The 17856-nt window shown below is 38.0% G+C and overlaps 1 protein-coding gene across 4 annotated transcripts in view; it reads left to right on the top strand.

Moving 5' to 3' along the window:
* LOC149150991 (lactoylglutathione lyase family protein / glyoxalase I family protein) overlaps positions 1–17566 on the top strand; it is a 109867-nt gene extending 92301 nt beyond the window's left edge. For all 4 annotated transcript variants that reach the window (XM_089439638.1, XM_089439639.1, XM_089439637.1 and 1 more), the window contains exon 8: positions 17189–17566. In XM_089439638.1, the coding sequence (XP_089295764.1) occupies positions 17189–17289 (101 nt within the window). In that variant the 3' untranslated portion in view covers positions 17290–17566. The remainder of the gene's footprint in view (positions 1–17188) is intronic.
* Positions 17567–17856: the final 290 nt, after the last annotated feature.

Raw genomic sequence — 17856 nt, 5'->3', positions numbered from 1 at the left:
TTCAGCACTTTTAATATCCGGTGGCCAGCGTGAAATAAACTCCAGGTTGATGGTAATTTTGATGTGTGGCGTGGATCATTCAAACATTCAGTGCAGCGAATTGATTCAGGTCAGCGCAGGTTTTCCTTTGAACATTCGATCTTGCATCTAAATTTTTTTTTTATGAACCTGTCTGCGTGATTCCCTGGAGGGCATTTGCGTGGTTATCTCTGGTGTTAATTTTAATATGGTTCGGTTTATACATCTGCGTAATGAAACCAATGAAACCGTATATCTGTCTGGTTGATCTTTTTATGCCGAACCTGTCATCGCACAGATTTTTCTTTGGTTTACGCCTCAATGTATCATGCTTTGCAGTCTTTTTCGATTTAGGGTTTCCACGCCATACTTGTGCCCAGTCTTGATGCGTTCTGAGGTTTTCCGCCTTGGTAGTCACAGTTGCGTTTTTCGCTGTCGATTTGTATCTATGCGTAATGGTTTCTTCAGTTCCAGTTCCGCTTCAGACTTTAAAACCCTCTCACGCTCGTCCATCCACGCTGCTATTCTACCGTCTGCCAAACCTGCGTACGTCCCTTTCTCTGAACTCGGCAAACAACAAATGCAAACGTGACTCTTCTGCCCCTGCGTCTTTCGCTGTCTACCATCGAGTTTTCCAGGTGCAACGATAGACAAAATTTCATTTTCAAAATTTTTTTTGCATGTGGTAGATTCGAAAAATTTGAAAAATACGCAGGGAAGATTGTGTTATGTAGCTGCGATTTTCAGTTTGACGGCTAGGGTTTTCCTTATGTTATTCGTTGCCTCTTATTATTCTAAATTTTTGATGCGTTTTGATTTTCTTTTTTTTTATTTACGTAGTTTAATTTCTTTCAGTTTTGATTTTGTTTTTCTTCTCATCAATTTTGATAAAAAAAAAAAAAATGTTAATTATTGTTTTGAATTAACGTAGATTTAAATTAGATTTAGATTTAAAAATTTTCATAGTTTTTATTTGATTAGATTTTAATTAGATTTTTAGATTTTGGTTTTATTTTTGTTTGAAAATATAAAAAAAAAATAAAATAATTTTTTTTTTTTAGATTTTAGATTTAGTTTTAAATTTTCATAGTTTAGATTTTTTTTAGTTTTAATATAAAAAAAAATAAATAAATTTGGATCTAGTTTCAGTTGTCTATCATGTTATATTTTTCATGCTGAATTTTCAAGTCGAGATGCGAAGTCGATATCTGGTGAATGATTTACGATTCTCGTGGTGGTTTAAAGCATTTATCTTTTCAAATTTCTCAGTTGCTGGATATCATTTTTGTCATTCTAAGAGCATTGTGATTTAGCTGATTCTAGCTGATGATAGATGATCGCTGTTCATGGTCCATGTTTTTTATATCATTTAACAAGTAATCGTCTTATCCGCAATCTCTTAAGGCACTGGTCTGCTCAATTAATTAAATCTTTTTTAGTGCTTATCCTAATCGTGTCTCGTGTCTCCCAACCAACTGGTCGACAGTTGGCCTCATCATCTCACAGGGACTACCCCCCTTAGCCGCGGGAGACAGGCTCAAACGGAGAGACCGGGGATCAGAGTGACAGCCCCCGGTCTGAGCGTTGTCGTGCCAATCTGCGCGACAACATTTTTTGGCGCCGTTGTCGGGGACAGAGTTTTTCTGTTCTTGGGGTTTCATCGACATTCAGCTTCTCATCTTCTCATCTCTCATTTGAGCTGGCAGATTCAAATATTTTGGCATCTTTTCATCACATATCAGCAACATCTCTTCGGTTTTGTTTCTTGTTTGGGTGGCGACTCCATTTTTCTCATTTTTCCCAGACAAGAAGCTTTCCTCATATCTGCTTGTGTTTACTTTTTGGATCCTAGAATCAGATTCGTTGTTCAAGTGGCGACTCCACTTCTCTCATCTCTTAATTTTCTTGAGCAGAAATCTCTTTCTATCATCCATTTGATCCCCTGTTGTTCATCATGGATTATTCATGTAAACCATGTCATTTTACTAATAATCTTCATGATCTTCCGAAAGAGGCCATTTCTAAATTATTTAAGTTCTCGGGTGATGATCCGGTCGCTGTTAAACATCATTTAAACATGTTTACTTGTGTAAAGATCTTATATTATAGATTTCCTCAATATAATCATGAAGATTTCAAGATGCGTCTATTTGTCCATTCTTTAGAGGGTGATGCCTTGAATTGGTTTAGTAATTTTCCTAATGATTTTTTCACTTCTTTACAAGACATTCTCGATGCTTTTAAAGATAGATATGATAGTCCAAACAGCTTGCCTTCTACCTCTAAAATTGTGCAAAAAGAAGAAAGTAATCATATTAAAGGTCAAGCTGTTGAAGAAAGAGTTCAAGATCAGAATATGTCATCAGCCGGAACTATTGCAGATCAAGTTCATGATAGTGAAAAATCAGGGATAAATGACAATGAAAAGGAGGAGCAAAAGCAAATAATACAAGATTTAAAGATGATGGTGAAAAATATGGAAAGCAACCAAACTAATCTTATCAATGATGTTAAAACTTTACGCACCCATCTGGAAAAACGTAATAAGGAGATTGAGGACACGCAAAATCAGCGTGCTAAGGAAATTGAGGCCATGAAAATTAAGTATGAAACAGAAATTAGAAGCATGCAAAGCAAGATGTCAGTCTTAGAGGAAAATATGGTGACCATGAAAGCTGATCATGATAGGGAAATTGACTCTATGACATTCAATCATAACAATCAGTTGGCTGACATGCAAGCGAATCATAAAGAAGAGATAAATTTCATGCAACATTGCTTGATGGACATAGAGGAAAAGAATGATAAGGTAATAAAACACATGCAAGAAAACCATGCCATGCAAATCAGCGCTATAAGGGATGAATGCTCTAGTCAGATGGATGCCATTAGAATACAAGTTCAAAAGATTCAACAATGGTCAGATGATAAGAGAAACCAGGAGCCTTCTCATTTGCCGCAACAAGTTCCATCTTACTATGAGGAGGTCATTAAGTGGATAATTGAAGGTGATCCAGATAAGCTTAAAAACGATAAAAATCAGATGCAAGACACAAAAAGACTTAGCATGCATATCTTACACACTTCATCTGATAGTTTCGAAACAGAAAGTTCCAGATCATCAGTAATTCATCCTGCCAGAAAGAAGAAGCGCAAGAGGAAGAAGATTAGACGAAGATTTGATGCATCAGACGGCCGTGAGCAGCTTGATTTTCGGATAGGAAAGAGTCCTACCATATGCAAAATTGGACATGGCACATCCGACAAGCAGCCGACAGATTTGCCTGAAAGCAGGCAAATGCTCAGTATGCACTACATTGAACACATCTGATGCTGTAGGGCATCCTTTTGTATCGTATTTCTAACCCTACTCCTTGTTTTTTCGCATTTTCATTTCTGTTTTAGATAGTTAATAAATGAAGAGTTTTTTTCTTTTCTGGTGCTTAATGTATACGCTGATTTTTGGATGGACGCTACTTATTTTTGTGTTGTATGGATGCAGATTCTGGATTCTCACATTCCTGCAAGCAGCAACGTGTCCCCAAGTAGAGCCAGATGTTGACCTCTACTGGTCAACCACCCATGCAGTGCACCCCGTTTTTCTTGACAGAAAGAAGCAGCACCTGATCAGCATGTTCGTGCCATCCTGCCATCATCAACAGCTTCATCTTTTTGATTGTAAACCCAGTCTGCATGTATTAATTGTAAATAATCTTAGCAGACATGAGCCATGTATGTATTTTGCCTAGGTGGACCTAACTTTCTGATGATAATCTTCGTCCCGGAAGGTTTTACGTCTCACCGATCCACGGATCGGCAGAGTTTTCCTTCAAACCTGACCCCAAAGCCGGGATTGATTTTGTCATCAGAACTTTAGGAGAATCCTAGTGTGTTGATCTGCTAGATTATCGTGGTGTCGCAGAGCTGGGTGATTTATGAGGGTCTGTATTAAGTGGGCTTGTCCCCTTGAGATGTAAATTGTACAAGTCATGATGTAATGTGTCCTGAGGGTCGAGAAATGTTTTAAATCCCCTCATGAGTCCTAAGTCCTAGGTCCTAGGTGATGTTTCCGAAAACTTAGTTCAGTGATCCATGTTAAATGAATTAAAAAATTAAAAAATGAATAAAAATAATAAAATAATAAAAAATAATAAAAAATTAAAAAATGAAGCAAAAACCCTAACTAATAAAATAATAATATTTTAAGTTAATAAATCGACGGATGAGATCAAGAGATGTCTCGATCCTCATCAACGGTCGAGATCATTTCTACATGGATCACTCGAACTAGCCGTTAGGATCATTTCCTTTATATAGGGTCTTAGGGGGTCATTTCAATCATCGGATCTGTGAGTCTGTACTGAAAGCTCTCTTGTAAACTGATTTCTGATTAATAAAAGAAGACTTTGGGGTTCAAAACTGGCTGGTGTTACTCTCTGGAATTGCTGTGAGATGTTTGTTTTTTTTTTTTTCTGCATATTTCAGTTTTCAGCAGTAAATAGTAGCTGGTTTTCAGAGTATTGTGAGTACAGGTATCTTGCTCACGTGCTAGGGTTTGAATGTTGTAGGGTTTCTGGAATAATGGCAGGTATCTCCATTATTCCTTGAAATCTAGCAGCATTTCTTGCCCTCTTTACTGATGTTTGCTTGAGGTGTGCAGGAGATCTTTAGGTAAAAGGTACAGGTGGGCGTTTGGGGAAGTTCTAGGCTGAACCAGCCGACTCCCACTGGCTTTTCTGTGCAGAGCCCAGCTGATTGTTCCCTGGGTTAATCATTGGCTGAACCAGCCGACTCCCACTGGCTTTTCTGTGCAGAGCCCAGCTGATTGTTCCCTGGGTTAATCATTCAAAGTTTTTTTTTTCTCTGTTTTACATTGAGAGATTTTCCTTCTGTTCACAGTGAAGTTCAAAATTTCTGATATATTGAAAATATTTCTGCTCTTATTGTTAAATCTGGCTGTGTAGGGGCCAAAATCTGTACATTAATTAGCTGTTCTAGGGTTTCAAGTTTATTTTTTGGCAGTTTTCATTAGGGTTTTCTTCTGAAGATTTGATTAGGGTTTTCCGTTTTCCTTTAAGGCGTATATCATTTCTTGGGTGGTTCTGTCCATTGCAGATACAAGGTTATCTTTTCAGGGGCAGAGGTTTTTCTGTAGCTTTCAAGTACATGCAATCTGTCTTCTGTCTGCCGCCACAAGGAAAAACATTTTTCCGGAAAATCAGCGGCTATATTTCTTTGGATTTCAGCTACAAAATCGAGCGTTACTGGGCGATCTATTTATCGGTGGCTGGCTGAGCAACTTCTGTGCTAAAACTGTCAGCAGAGGAAGGCCAGAACCTGCAAAACTTTTCATCCTGCGTGCTATTCCATCTGCGTTCCCGCCGACCTGTACGTGCCCAGACATATCATAAAATGATGCAAATGCAGTTTTGTTCAACGAATTTTCTCAGCGAGCCGGTTTGCCTGAGACCCTTGGCATCATCAAGCTGTGTTTAGCTTCAGCGTTTCAACACTTTTTTAATATCCGGTGGCCAGCGTGAAATAAACTCCAGGTTGATGGTAATTTTGATGTGTGGCGTGGATCATTCAAACATCCAGTGCAGCAAATTGATTCAGGTCAGCGCAGGTTTTCCTTTGAACATTCGATCTTGCATCTGAAATTTTTTTTTATGAACCTGTCTGCGTGATTCCCTGGAGGGCATTTGCGTGGTTATCTCTAGCGTTAATTTTAATATAGTTCGATTTATACATCTGCGTAATGAAACCGTATGTCTGTCTGGCTGATCCTTTTTACGCCGAACCCGTCATCGCACAGAATTTTCTTTGGTTTACGCCTTAATGTATCATGCTTTGCAGTCTTTTTCGATTTAGGGTTTCCACGCCATACTCGTGCCCAGTTTTGATGCGTTCTGAGGTTTTCCGCCGTCGTAGTCACAGTTACGTTTTTCTTTCTTGAATTCGCTTTCGATTTGTATCTATGCGTAATGGTTTCTTCAGTTCCAGTTCCGCTTCAGACTTTAAAACCCTCTCACGCTCGTCCATCCACACTGCTATTCTACCGTCTGCCAAACCTGCGTACGTCCCTTTCTCTGAACTCGGCAAACAACAAATGCAAACGTGACTCTTCTGCCCCTGCGTCTTTCGCTGTCTACCATCGAGTTTTCCAGGTGCAACGATAGACAAAATTTCATTTTCAAAGTTTTTTTTGCATGTGGTAGATTTGAAAAATACGCAGGGAAGATTGTGTTATGTAGCTGCGATTTTCAGTTTGACGGCTAGGGTTTTCCTTATGTTATTCGTTGCCTCTTATTATTCTAAATTTTTGATGCGTTTTGATTTTCTTTTTATTTATTTACGTAGTTTAATTTCTTTCAGTTTTGATTTTGTTTTTCTTCTCATCAATTTTGATAAAAAATAAAAAAATGTTAATTATTGTTTTGAATTAACGTAGATTTAAATTAGATTTAGATTTAAAAATTTTCATAGTTTTTATTTGATTAGATTTTAATTAGATTTTTAGATTTTGGTTTTATTTTTGTTTTAAAATATAAAAAAAAATAAAAATAAAAATTTCTTTAGATTTTAGATTTAGTTTTAAATTTTCATAGTTTAGATTTTTTTTAGTTTTAATATAAAAAGAATAAAAAATTTGGATCTAGTTTCAGTTGTCTATCATGTTATATTTTTCATGCTGAATTTTCAAGTCGAGATGCGAAGTCGATATCTGGTGAATGATTTACGATTCTCGTGGTGGTTTAAAGCATTTATCTTTTCAAATTTCTCAGTTGCTGGATATCATTTTTGTCATTCTAAGAGCATTGTGATTTAGCTGATTCTAGCTGATGATAGATGATCGCTGTTCATGGTCCATGTTTTTTATATCATTTAACAAGTAATCGTCTTATCCGCAATCTCTTAAGGCACTTGTCTGCTCAATTAATTAAATCTTTTTTAGTGCTTATCCTAATCGTGTCTCGTGTCTCCCAACCAACTGGTCGACAGTTGGCCTCATCATCTCACAGGGACTACCCCCCTTAGCCGTGGGAGACAGGCTCAAACGGAGAGACCGGGGATCAGAGTGACAGCCCCCGGTCTGAGCGTTGTCGTGCCAATCTGCGCGACAACACTTCTAAAGTCAGATTGAGAGACATCTTCCATCTGTGATAGTCAAACTTCTCACGGAGCTTGTCTTCGGCGGGGAAGAGTGTTGAGGACCCCATGAAGTTTTTAGGATAGCCTTGCCAACCTTCTCTTCGGTGATTGCTCTTCCTCTTGCTCTTGCTTGGGATTTGTCTTCACCTCAGCTCTGATACCATGTTAAATTATGGTAAATTCTATGCTTAGAGCAGTTTACTTCTTTTCTTCTTATTAGCCACAGATTAGCAATCATATATACATTAAGTAAAGTACATATAGAACATTAAATGATGAACAGAAAACAAGCTAAGACAAGAGACACAAGATGTGGCGGCTAGCCAGGGACAAACCCCAATGCGAGGAAAACCATTGATCAAATCTTCTTTTATCTTCAATAGTTAAGCAGAGAGAAATAGTACAAAATCAGAATTATGTAATTTTATATCAGCAGCAGGAAACCCTAGATCAACAAAGTCAAACTTGGTCAAACAAGCTGAAAATGACCTCCAATATGCTTGGTCAATTTCTAGTCATCTAGCCCTCAAACAACCTGAAGAAACAACCCTTGAACAACCCCAAAAACACACTCAAACTGTTGTTGACCGAAGTCAACTTGCTTCCCAAAACTAGGGCAGTCAACGCTGGTCAAACCCGTGGATGAATTGCCTTGATTTTTGTGCCAAAATCTGCGGCTTGCCTAGGAGAGGCAGCCACACCAAAACCGCACCTTTGATGAGTCAATGCTTGGTCATCGCAAGTCAAAGAGACCTTCAACAGCTTCTGTGTCCTGCTTGCCCTTTTGCATACTCCTTCCCACGTGTGAGCTGCTCCTTGTATAACCCAAAGCTAAGGAGAGAGAGAGAAGAGTGAGTGAGATGAGATGATGAGAAAATGAATCAACCTCTCTTGTATTTATATGATTCACTGGGCATGTGTGCCACACATTTAACTACTGGGTGACCTTGACAATTTGTCAAGTAAATACAAATAAATTCATATCTCCATAAATACTTGTCGGAATCGGATGATCTTTAGATCAATCCTACACCTCTCGACAAGAGGAATCTAGGAAAAATATCAGTTGCCATAAATGAGGTGACCCACATGGAGTTTGGCCCTTGTTGCCAATTTTAACAAGTATGCAATGTTCGATGACAAGGCATCTAATTTTCCAAGTGAAAACATCCTCCAAGTGCTTCAATGCCCCATTGCATCCCCAAAGTGATGTGCCATCTTTGGTCCATATAGCTACAAGTCCATTCCCTAAACCCAATCTAACATAACTCAAGTATAAGCTTCCTTGTAAGTGATCCAAGCAACCTCATGTTGTCTAGGGCTCAATGCAGTGTCTACAATGGCCAATACTTCTCTAGGGCAAGGCTTCCTATGCCAACTACATGAAGTAGTCATCATGTTGTCACAAGGTCTCCAATTCTCCAAGAAAAAATATCAATCAAGCATCCATACGAGGTCGTCAAGTAATCAATGAGCAAGCGATGTCCAATGTGCAGGTCCATCATGGGACAAACAAGGCCTCATCCATACATAATTCATCTCGCATCACATGAAGCAACCTTGATGTAAATTCTCTTGGAGTAACCTTGAAAGCTAACAAGGGTGACATGTGGGTGGATGACTTGCACTCTCAGTAACATGTTTGTTGCAAGGCTTGACTTCTTGTTTGCATGGTGGTTATGTGGCAGGGTCTCTTCTTTCAACGGAAGTATCCAAGGTGGTTGCATGATGGAGTTCTCCATGTAATCGCCAATCAGAGTTATGAACATGTGGGGATGATGGAACTTCCAAGCTAGGTGGCTGTGGCCTTGAGTAACGCCATCCTCGCAGATTGTCCAAGGTGTCCACTACTCTAACAAAGGTTGTAAGAAGTGACGATAGTCAAAAGGGAATTACCACTAAAAAAAGGCTTAGTAGGAAGGGTTGTTACCATGATGGTATAATGGATAGTGTGGCCCACGTTGGTTCAATGATCAAGTGCCAAAAAGGGAGCTTGCTGGATAGTGTACAAAGGGGCCACAACATAGAAAATGTTAAATTGTTAATCAACAAGAAGCATTGAGGAGAGTAAGGCATTGAAAAGAGATGCACTTACCAAAGAAAAAGGAGGCTTTCCAACATGTAAATTTGGTTAGGAGCATAGAGTCCTTTTGCACGGGGTTTGAGTTGAGGGTATAAAGCCAAATATTGAGGTGCCCATGGGCGTTGGTGATAAGAAAAAGGACGTTGGGTAGGGGGTTGTTAGCAATTGCATTAGAGGGAACATACACAACCAAAAACTCTTGTGATTACTCGCTGGGGTCAAAAGGTGAGGGGAAGTTACTGAGTGTTGAGATTTGTAGCTTGGGAGGCACTCCAAACCCTAGGGTTCAAGGTTGTGGAGGAATTGGCACCACAAAAGGGCGTTGTGGGCTAAGAACCGAACATGTGGGCTTTGCACCCAAGCTTGTGGGTGTGAAGCCAAGGAGGATTTTGGACACTTGGCAGTTGGAGATGATAGAGCACCCTTTAGGAGCTAGATGCTGCTTGTGGCACCAAGAGAGGCCTTGTAGATTATGAGATAATAATTTTTGAATGCTTTGTGTGGGCTTGTGGCACAAAAAGCAAGTCGGCCTTGACTTAGGACATGCCCTTAAGGGCTAGACATTGCCACAAGAGGAAGATACAAATAGAAGAGAGGAGAAAACTCATTTGGCACATCCAATGAGCAAGCATCAGAGGTAGATATACCTTTGAGGCAGGCAAGACCTAAGAAGACTTGCGAAGGGAGGAGGAGGAGTCTGTTTTAGGTTAAATCTATTGTGATTGCAGGTCGAAGATAGGAGGAACAACCAACGAGGAAAGAAGCCAAGATAGGGCAGTTCTGTCCCTAGTTTGAGGGTTGTTCTTCTCAAGGAATAGGTCCGAAACTTCAGACTGTTCCCTAGTTGCAGGCTGAGTCCTATAGGGCTTGTTTTGAGGGTTGAAAAGAAGCATTATATGTGGTTGTAAGAGGGTCAAAAGATCAACAAGTGTAGGATCTTGTAGAGGAGAAGAGGCCGCAACATTCAGAGCAGTTTTATCCTTAATTGTGGTGCTGTGATTTAGTTACATTCGACGCTAATCAGAGGGCTGAGATTGCAAAGGAAAGGCACAAAACTCGAGGACAATAAGGACAACATAACATTGTTAAACAAGGTATGCTTGTTCTCTTGTATTGGTGCTTTTGCTAGTGGATAAATAGTCCAGTTTGGACAAAATTTGTTGGGCATCTTGTGGCTATTTGGAGGGCAACAAGTAGGTGTTTAGAAGTGCCCTAAGTGCAGACCTTGAAGGACTATAGGTCTGTTAGGGGAGGTAGAAAGACATCTTACAGTGATAGAGGGCAGCCCTCTGTGCCCTAAGTTTGCCTCGTGGGAGCGTCACAAGAAGGCAATAGAGGGAAGAAGTCCCTAAGAGTTGACGAGCAACAGTGGGCAATCAAGGAGTTGTTCACAAACGAAGTTGTGAACAACTTGTAAGAAGACCCTATGTGTTGATTCGTTGATGGACTAATAATCAACGAGAGGGTAGATTTGAGAGCCATGTTCAATGACCTAAAGGAGTAGGATCCATTGATAGAGCCAGAGTTGTAGATTGGGAGCAGAAGGACCAACAGACGTGTTCAGGATACGACCAAGTGGAGTTGTGATGGTGCACTACATCAGCTAGTTGGTTAGTTGTATCTTGTTTAGGGTAGATTTGTTGTCATAGTTGTTGACACCAAACCCTAGTACATTCTTGTGTCAGTGATTGTATGAGGGCCATGATCCTTGGTATGAGAGCCTTAGGCATGTGTATTATAGATTGATAATATAAGGAAGTTGGGTTATTGAAAAATTGTAAGAAGTTTTATATTTGTGCATGTGTTGATTTATTGCTTTATTTATTTTGTTGTGTAAAGTAGTTTGATGTGGCGTTTGATTTGGTAGTGTCAGAGATTCTAAGATCCTAACTTAGATTCTCTAGTGCCATGGAAAAACAACACTGAGGATGAGCTTAACACGCGGGTTGAAGCAACAAATTGCTAGGCAAGAAGCGGGTGCTAAGAAAAGAATGGGGCAATGAAGTCTCAATATGTCAGTATGAAAGAGGCCAAAATAAAGGCCACAAAAATTTGGACAATTTGTTGGAAAACCACAAAGCGTAGAACGTAAGCTTCCCAAAATTAGAACAATAGTTGGAAAAATGATGAAATCACCAAGAACTTTGCCAAAACCACAAATGGGGCCTCAAAATTCCACATAAAACACCACACAAAGCACCAAACAAGAAAGGTTGTGCTAAAAAAGTCTCCAAAAGATCGCAATAAGGTGCCAAAAAATCAAATAAAGTTGCTAGAGTAATTTAAATAATAAGAACAAAATCTACGAAAGCAATGTTCTTCTACCTCTTTTAAATCAACGACCACAAAGGGAGTAGGAGAGAGAAATCTTTAGATTTGAGGTAAACAATGGCCTTTTTCGGCTAAACAAAAGGAAAATTTGACTAAAAGTACTGATGTGGATGTTATGGAACAATCAAAATTCTTCCATGATGCACAATTGTTGCCAAATTGTTAGCCCCCCACATCTAGGGGTAAATAGAGGAGTTTTTTTTCTTCGATGACCCATATCATAGACAATGTCCCCGATGATGACATTTAGGTTTCTCCATAGATAGTTTCCCACAGATGCCTCTCACATTATGTGCAGCTCACTAATTTGATGATTATGATGGTTGATACACGTGGTGGATTTGTTCATTGCTTCATTTTAAGTGTCAATGCCTTATTATTTGACATGAAACTAGTGATCATGGTTTGAATTGAATAATGGATCATGATGCTTTTGAACTTGTTTCTCTTGCCTTGTTTCACCTTGGTGGTGATCATCTCCTAGTCAGTTGTTGTCACTCTTGGTAGAATTGTACTAATGGATCTTTGATAGGGGTAATGTGTCCATATCCCAATCCATACAATAACATGCTTCATCCTTCTAATTTTCCTTGTTCCACCTTTTGGGTTGATTGACATCTGTCACACACATAGGTTCATGCTTCATAATTCCATGAGAAGGAGGAGCTTGAAGGCTTGAGGTTGATGCGGCTTTATGAATAAAAAAAGGGAAGGAGCAAAATGAAAACTTAAAATTCAAGCATAAGCGAAGTTAAGAACCAAGGAAGATAAAGCATGAGCAATGCCTCCCCGCTAAGAGATCATCACCCAAGTCCTGTTCAATGAATTCATATTTTAAAATGACTAAATGAGGTATAACAAACGTCAAATCGAAAAAAGGTTTAATAAATAATGAAAAAGACAAGAAGGGGTTTGGAGAGACATAGGGCTAAGGAAAGGGCATCTCATTGCCTAAGTGCCCCGTCATACAATGGTGCTCACGTGGATGAATATCTTACTTAACCATATGGGGTATCTCTGGTTTACGGGCTGTTGGATAAACTCTTTGTGTTATAGTGGTAGTTGCTAGGTTTGATCTCGGGCCTCACTCAGATTACTCCAACAAGTTATCGATTCACCATGGTAAAAAAAAAAATATCATACATAACCTTGCATGACTATGCCACTATCTATGAAGTAAACCTAAAAATGTACCATATGTTATTACACATACTCCTTGATGGGGTTTGTAGGAAATACTATTATTTTTGGGCACTGGAACATCTAATAGTGGTTAATGATGATGCTCCCATACTTGGCAAATTGTATCACTTTATGAGCTAGTTTGAAGTTTGAAGATGATGCTTAATGTGATCTACCTAATGGCTTTTACAATTGACATGACTTTATTTCTATGTTGCATGTACAGACCTCATATTGATGGATACATTTGGTTGCAGGGGCCCTCCTTGGCCGTTGTACTTTGCATGGATTTTGACTTGAATTGAGCCTCAAGGTCCTTTGAAGGACCTTGAGGGGCTACTTGTAAATTTGATGGAGGTTGTCCCACCTTTTGGAGAGGACGTTCTACTTCCTTTTGAGGATGTTGGGCATTTTGATGACAGTACACCCTTGATGAGATGTCTTGGTACCATCTTGCAGATGATGTGGCACCTTTTAATGAGATGTTGCACTTTTGGAGATGATATCCTAATGTATTGGGTGCAATGTTATTCCAACCAATTGAAATGGATTGGAAAGAATAGGTTTGGATTGTTTTTGGGCATTTCTGGTTGAAACTAGTCGAATTTCTTGTTTTGATAAAACTGAACAAAACCAATTGGTCTTGTATTAGTGCAACACCCCCCCTGCAGAAATGAAAGAAAGAAAAGAAATGCCTAGGACTACCTTAGAACCCACCTTTCATTTTTTTAATGATGCTCCCTTACCTTAGATCAATGTCACATGGTTCGTGTTCGAATTCGGATTCAATTACAATTAAGTTCGATTCGAGTTCGAATTTTTAGATGAGGTTTGTATGAGGTTCGCCATTAGGTTCGTTCATGTATATAATTTTAAAATTATATATAAAATAATTAAAATTACATAAATCTTTTATATTCATTGATAATTAATATATATTTATAATTTTTATCATATACTGTATCAATAAATTTATAATTTTCCATAAATATAAGTTATATTAATTTATAATATTTAAAATAACAATACCCTAATTTCGTTAATGTAATATAATTTAAAATATATTAAAAATAATTCTTGTAAAAATATATAATTTTTAAATTATGTTAACTTATCTTTGCACATAGTAATTTTATAATTACGATATGGTAATATTTGAACTGTTCATAGCATTATTACTTATAAATTATAAATTTCACCCTGCCTATATTTTATACCTGTAACCCTCATTTTAACATTTCAACTAAGTCTACCAAATCGGGACTTTGAAGAAAAGGTATTTTTGTGAGTATTGATAGGAGAATCTGAAAACACTTTTTGAAACATTATTGGCGTTACTTATTAATCATTCCGAACACCACTGCGCAAGTTCGGGACGTTTCCGCAATGAAATGTGCACAATCAGCGTTGTTGTCGTTGCTGCCAGAGATGGAAATCATTTGACCCGATCATTACACCCGTGTATTTGAAATTTCCAAACACAGAAATAAACAAAGTCATCCCCCCTGCAAGAGACGAAGGTAATTTGCCCCGACACTTCCACCCATTTATCTGTCATTCGTTGTTATGTAACCTCAACGCAACAGGAACTAAGATAAAGTTGAACCTTTTCGAACCTAAACGAACTTTAAGATTTTTTTTTGAAATTCGCCGAATTTCGGACCTCAACGTTTAGGTTCGACGAACCCTGTGACACTGCCTTAGATGGAGTTGTATTAGATTCCATTACCATAGGATACAAACATTGGGATTAGACTTTCATATTGAGAATATCAATGCAAAGAACGTAGAGGATCTAGATTTGTGTGATTATTTAGTTTGATTTGATTGTAACTTTAGTATGATTATTTTTGGCTCTCAAGGCTACTAAGAGGTTCAATGTCAAGGCATTTTGGTTCACGTATGTATTATACTCGGTGCCATTTTAGTGACATGAAAATGATATGCCAATGTTTAGCTGAATGGATACTACTTGATGAGTCACTGGATTGGCTCTCTTTTTGTTCACTAAACTATCCATTTTGCCCCAATTGACCTCTTTTTTTCTGATCTCTGGTCATTGTATATGCCCTCTATTGCTCTTACGCACACACAAACAGATATATATATATATATATATATACTTGCTAATTTCTTTATTTCCTTGTTATAATTAGAATAAAGGGATGTTGAAGAAGTATCAAAGTGTAGGTGTCATGTAACGCAGTATATAGATATATGTTTAAAGTTTGGTGAGCATATAATAAAATGACGGACTAATTACAATACTGAAAGGTTTTCTTAAGTTACAAGGTTGGCTATCAACAACAATGTCAGTTTTGGTCAAGCACCAAGGAAATCATTCTAGTTGAAGGACCCTATTATTTTGATCGAGAATCAGGGACTTTTGTTGCTACGGGCTATACTGTTGTTTTGCAACCAAACCTGGAAAGGAACCCCGATTACCTTGCAACCATGAGGATCAACCTTGCAGAGACAACTGAACAGATTATAGATGCACACTGGCACCAAGTATCACAGTTCAGTGGGTTAATTTGCATAAAAGCATATTTGCTCCAATGCTGTGGGCCATCATAAGTCGCTGGGAAGTTGATACCCTATGCATGTGGTATTTTGCCAATATCGACCAACTCGTGGCATCTCAGAAGTTCTAACAAAATAGTGAAATTGTGCCCTAAGTTTTCCTTAACAACTAGGTTTTTTCAACCAAATTCTTCTTTTGTTCAGAAAATAATATGACTATTCCAGCATAACTGTAACCTTTAATAAATAGTTCTGATATGACAAACCATATAGTGAAAATTTAACCAATCAATATTTGACGCATACAATTATAGACTGAATCCAACTATTCAGATAAATTCAACCAGTTCCAGTGTAATTCCAAACAAATTTAATACAGAGTTAGACATAGTTTGATAACTAAACACTGTACCCTATTAACTGATCCCAATTACACTATTCTGTTTTATGTGATTTTGACCAGAGACGCTTACAGGATGAAACCCTCGACTTGCTACAAGTAATTGTCTGCAATGTTGCCTTAACTCAGGAAGGGGATGCGATATATCTCAGGTGGATAGCGAAGAAGATGGAAGGATAATCGAGCTTTGGTCATTGTTTAGAACATCTCCATAGGATCTATCTCCAGGTCTCCTGGGTTTCCATTAGAAACTTCAGCACTCTGTGAGGGTTCGGTTTGGCTTGAAAGGCCTTGCTTCTCACTGGTAAACTTTGCTGGATCACAGAAAGGCTGTCACAGATCGGTCCCACAATCTCAGCCAGAAATTTTTTCCAAAAGAATTCCGTCACACTTCAGAGGGGTTTCTTCTCTGCCATAAGGTGACCTTGCATGGGTTAAAACTTTCATGTCAATAGTCAACAGATTGATGATGAAAACATCTTATACTCTGGAAATACTTACAAGTGACAAATATCTAGGAGGAAAAAAAAGGAAACTTGAAACCCTATTCTTGGTATCCTTGGCAAGATATAAAATATTTAGTCTTAGATTGTTTCGTATGAATCTTAAGAAGCACTGTGATTTGCGGTTTACTAGAATGACCTGAAAATTTTGACCCATCTTCCTCTGAAAAGTTTGATGAAATCCACTCAATGTTTTCTTCTGGTTTTAGGAATTTTAAAATTTAGTAAATATTATTTTTGAAAAAATGTGTGGACTTAAAAAATTCCTCACCTTTTTCTCCTGAGAAAATTGAAATTTTGTGGACTATATTGGACTCTCTCGGAAAATTAGTTTCAGTTGATAAATAATTTCATTAGAGCAAATTAGGAATATGCTGTGCTTTCCCTTCTTTACAAAATGCCCAAAATTTTGACAGCATTCGGCTCAAATCAAATATGGATTTGGATTTTTCAAGTTCATGTTAATGGTACATGCTACTGCATACTGAATGGGTGCTTAACTGTTATATCCTCTCAGTGGAGTAAATAGATTGAAATCCTTCACGAAGGCTTGAGTGCCAAAGAGGGGCAGACTCTTGAAAAAGATCTTTAAAAAGAATAATTTTGTCAACTCAAAAGATTTTTCCACAATGATGTTCCCATTAGTTTTCAGACAGAATTTCAGATGACAACACACGCATGGAAAGGGGGACCCCAGATTCATTTCTCAACTTACTTGAAACAGGAATCTGCCCCCTTTTACCTCCAGACAAAGAACTTGCACAATATAAGCTGAGGCCAAGACTTACCACCTATAATGGTGGGGTCCTCACTATCAGTGAAATCAAGGGAGGGGACTTCTTCAGACGTTTATCATAGTAAATACCTAACAAGAAGGCTGGAGTATATATATATATAGCTTTGATACTACATATAGATATATTCTAATGGGTTTATCATACTGATTTCATATCCGACAGTTTTCTGCCTTTCTTAAAAGTTGTTGCTCCTGTGCAGGGAAGATGAAGGGTTTGGCTTTCATCAAGGATCCTGATGGTTATTGGATTGAAATCTTTGATTTGAAAAGAATTGGTCAAATAACTTCTAGTGCAGCTTGAAGTGCAATCACATTAAGAGCTCGTTTGGAATGTTATAATACACTGAGAAGGTCGAGTCTTTCTTGGGGAATTCTACTATTTATAGAGGTTTGACTTTAAGCATCATGGCTTCTGCAAATAGAGATAAGTGTCAGAGTTGAACGTAATTAGAGAACTTGTTATTGAAACTATGCAGTCAAATTCTGGATGCTTTTTTTCCCATCTTTGACCTTTTGTGTTGATTTGTGAGAGTGATCATTTATAATAAATTTTTCAGTTGATCAAAGTTTCTTCTTCAGATACCTGATTTGTGAATGTGAATTTTTTATCATACAGAAACTCGAGTAATACTCACGGCCAGAGTTTGATGGCATCTCAATGTTGGACTGGAAAAATAAAATAAAATAAATATTGGTTTGCATGAACAAACACCTAAAATGATTGCCATTAGCTTTTCTCTACACACCTCTCAAGGTCCTCGAGAACTGGTGTTTATGCCGCTTTAATAAATGTTTGGTATTCAATTCTGAAACTACTGAATTTTATTGCACTAAATTGGCAGAGAATTCTGGACTATATAATGTTTCC

The sequence above is a fragment of the Pinus tabuliformis genome, chromosome 9 (genome assembly GCF_031772625.1).
Source record: "Pinus tabuliformis cultivar Carrire ecotype Pingquan chromosome 9, CPIR1, whole genome shotgun sequence".
NCBI lineage: Eukaryota > Viridiplantae > Streptophyta > Pinopsida > Pinales > Pinaceae > Pinus > Pinus tabuliformis.
Note: the sequence above shows the minus strand (reverse complement) of the source record. Positions and strands in the feature narration are given on the sequence as shown.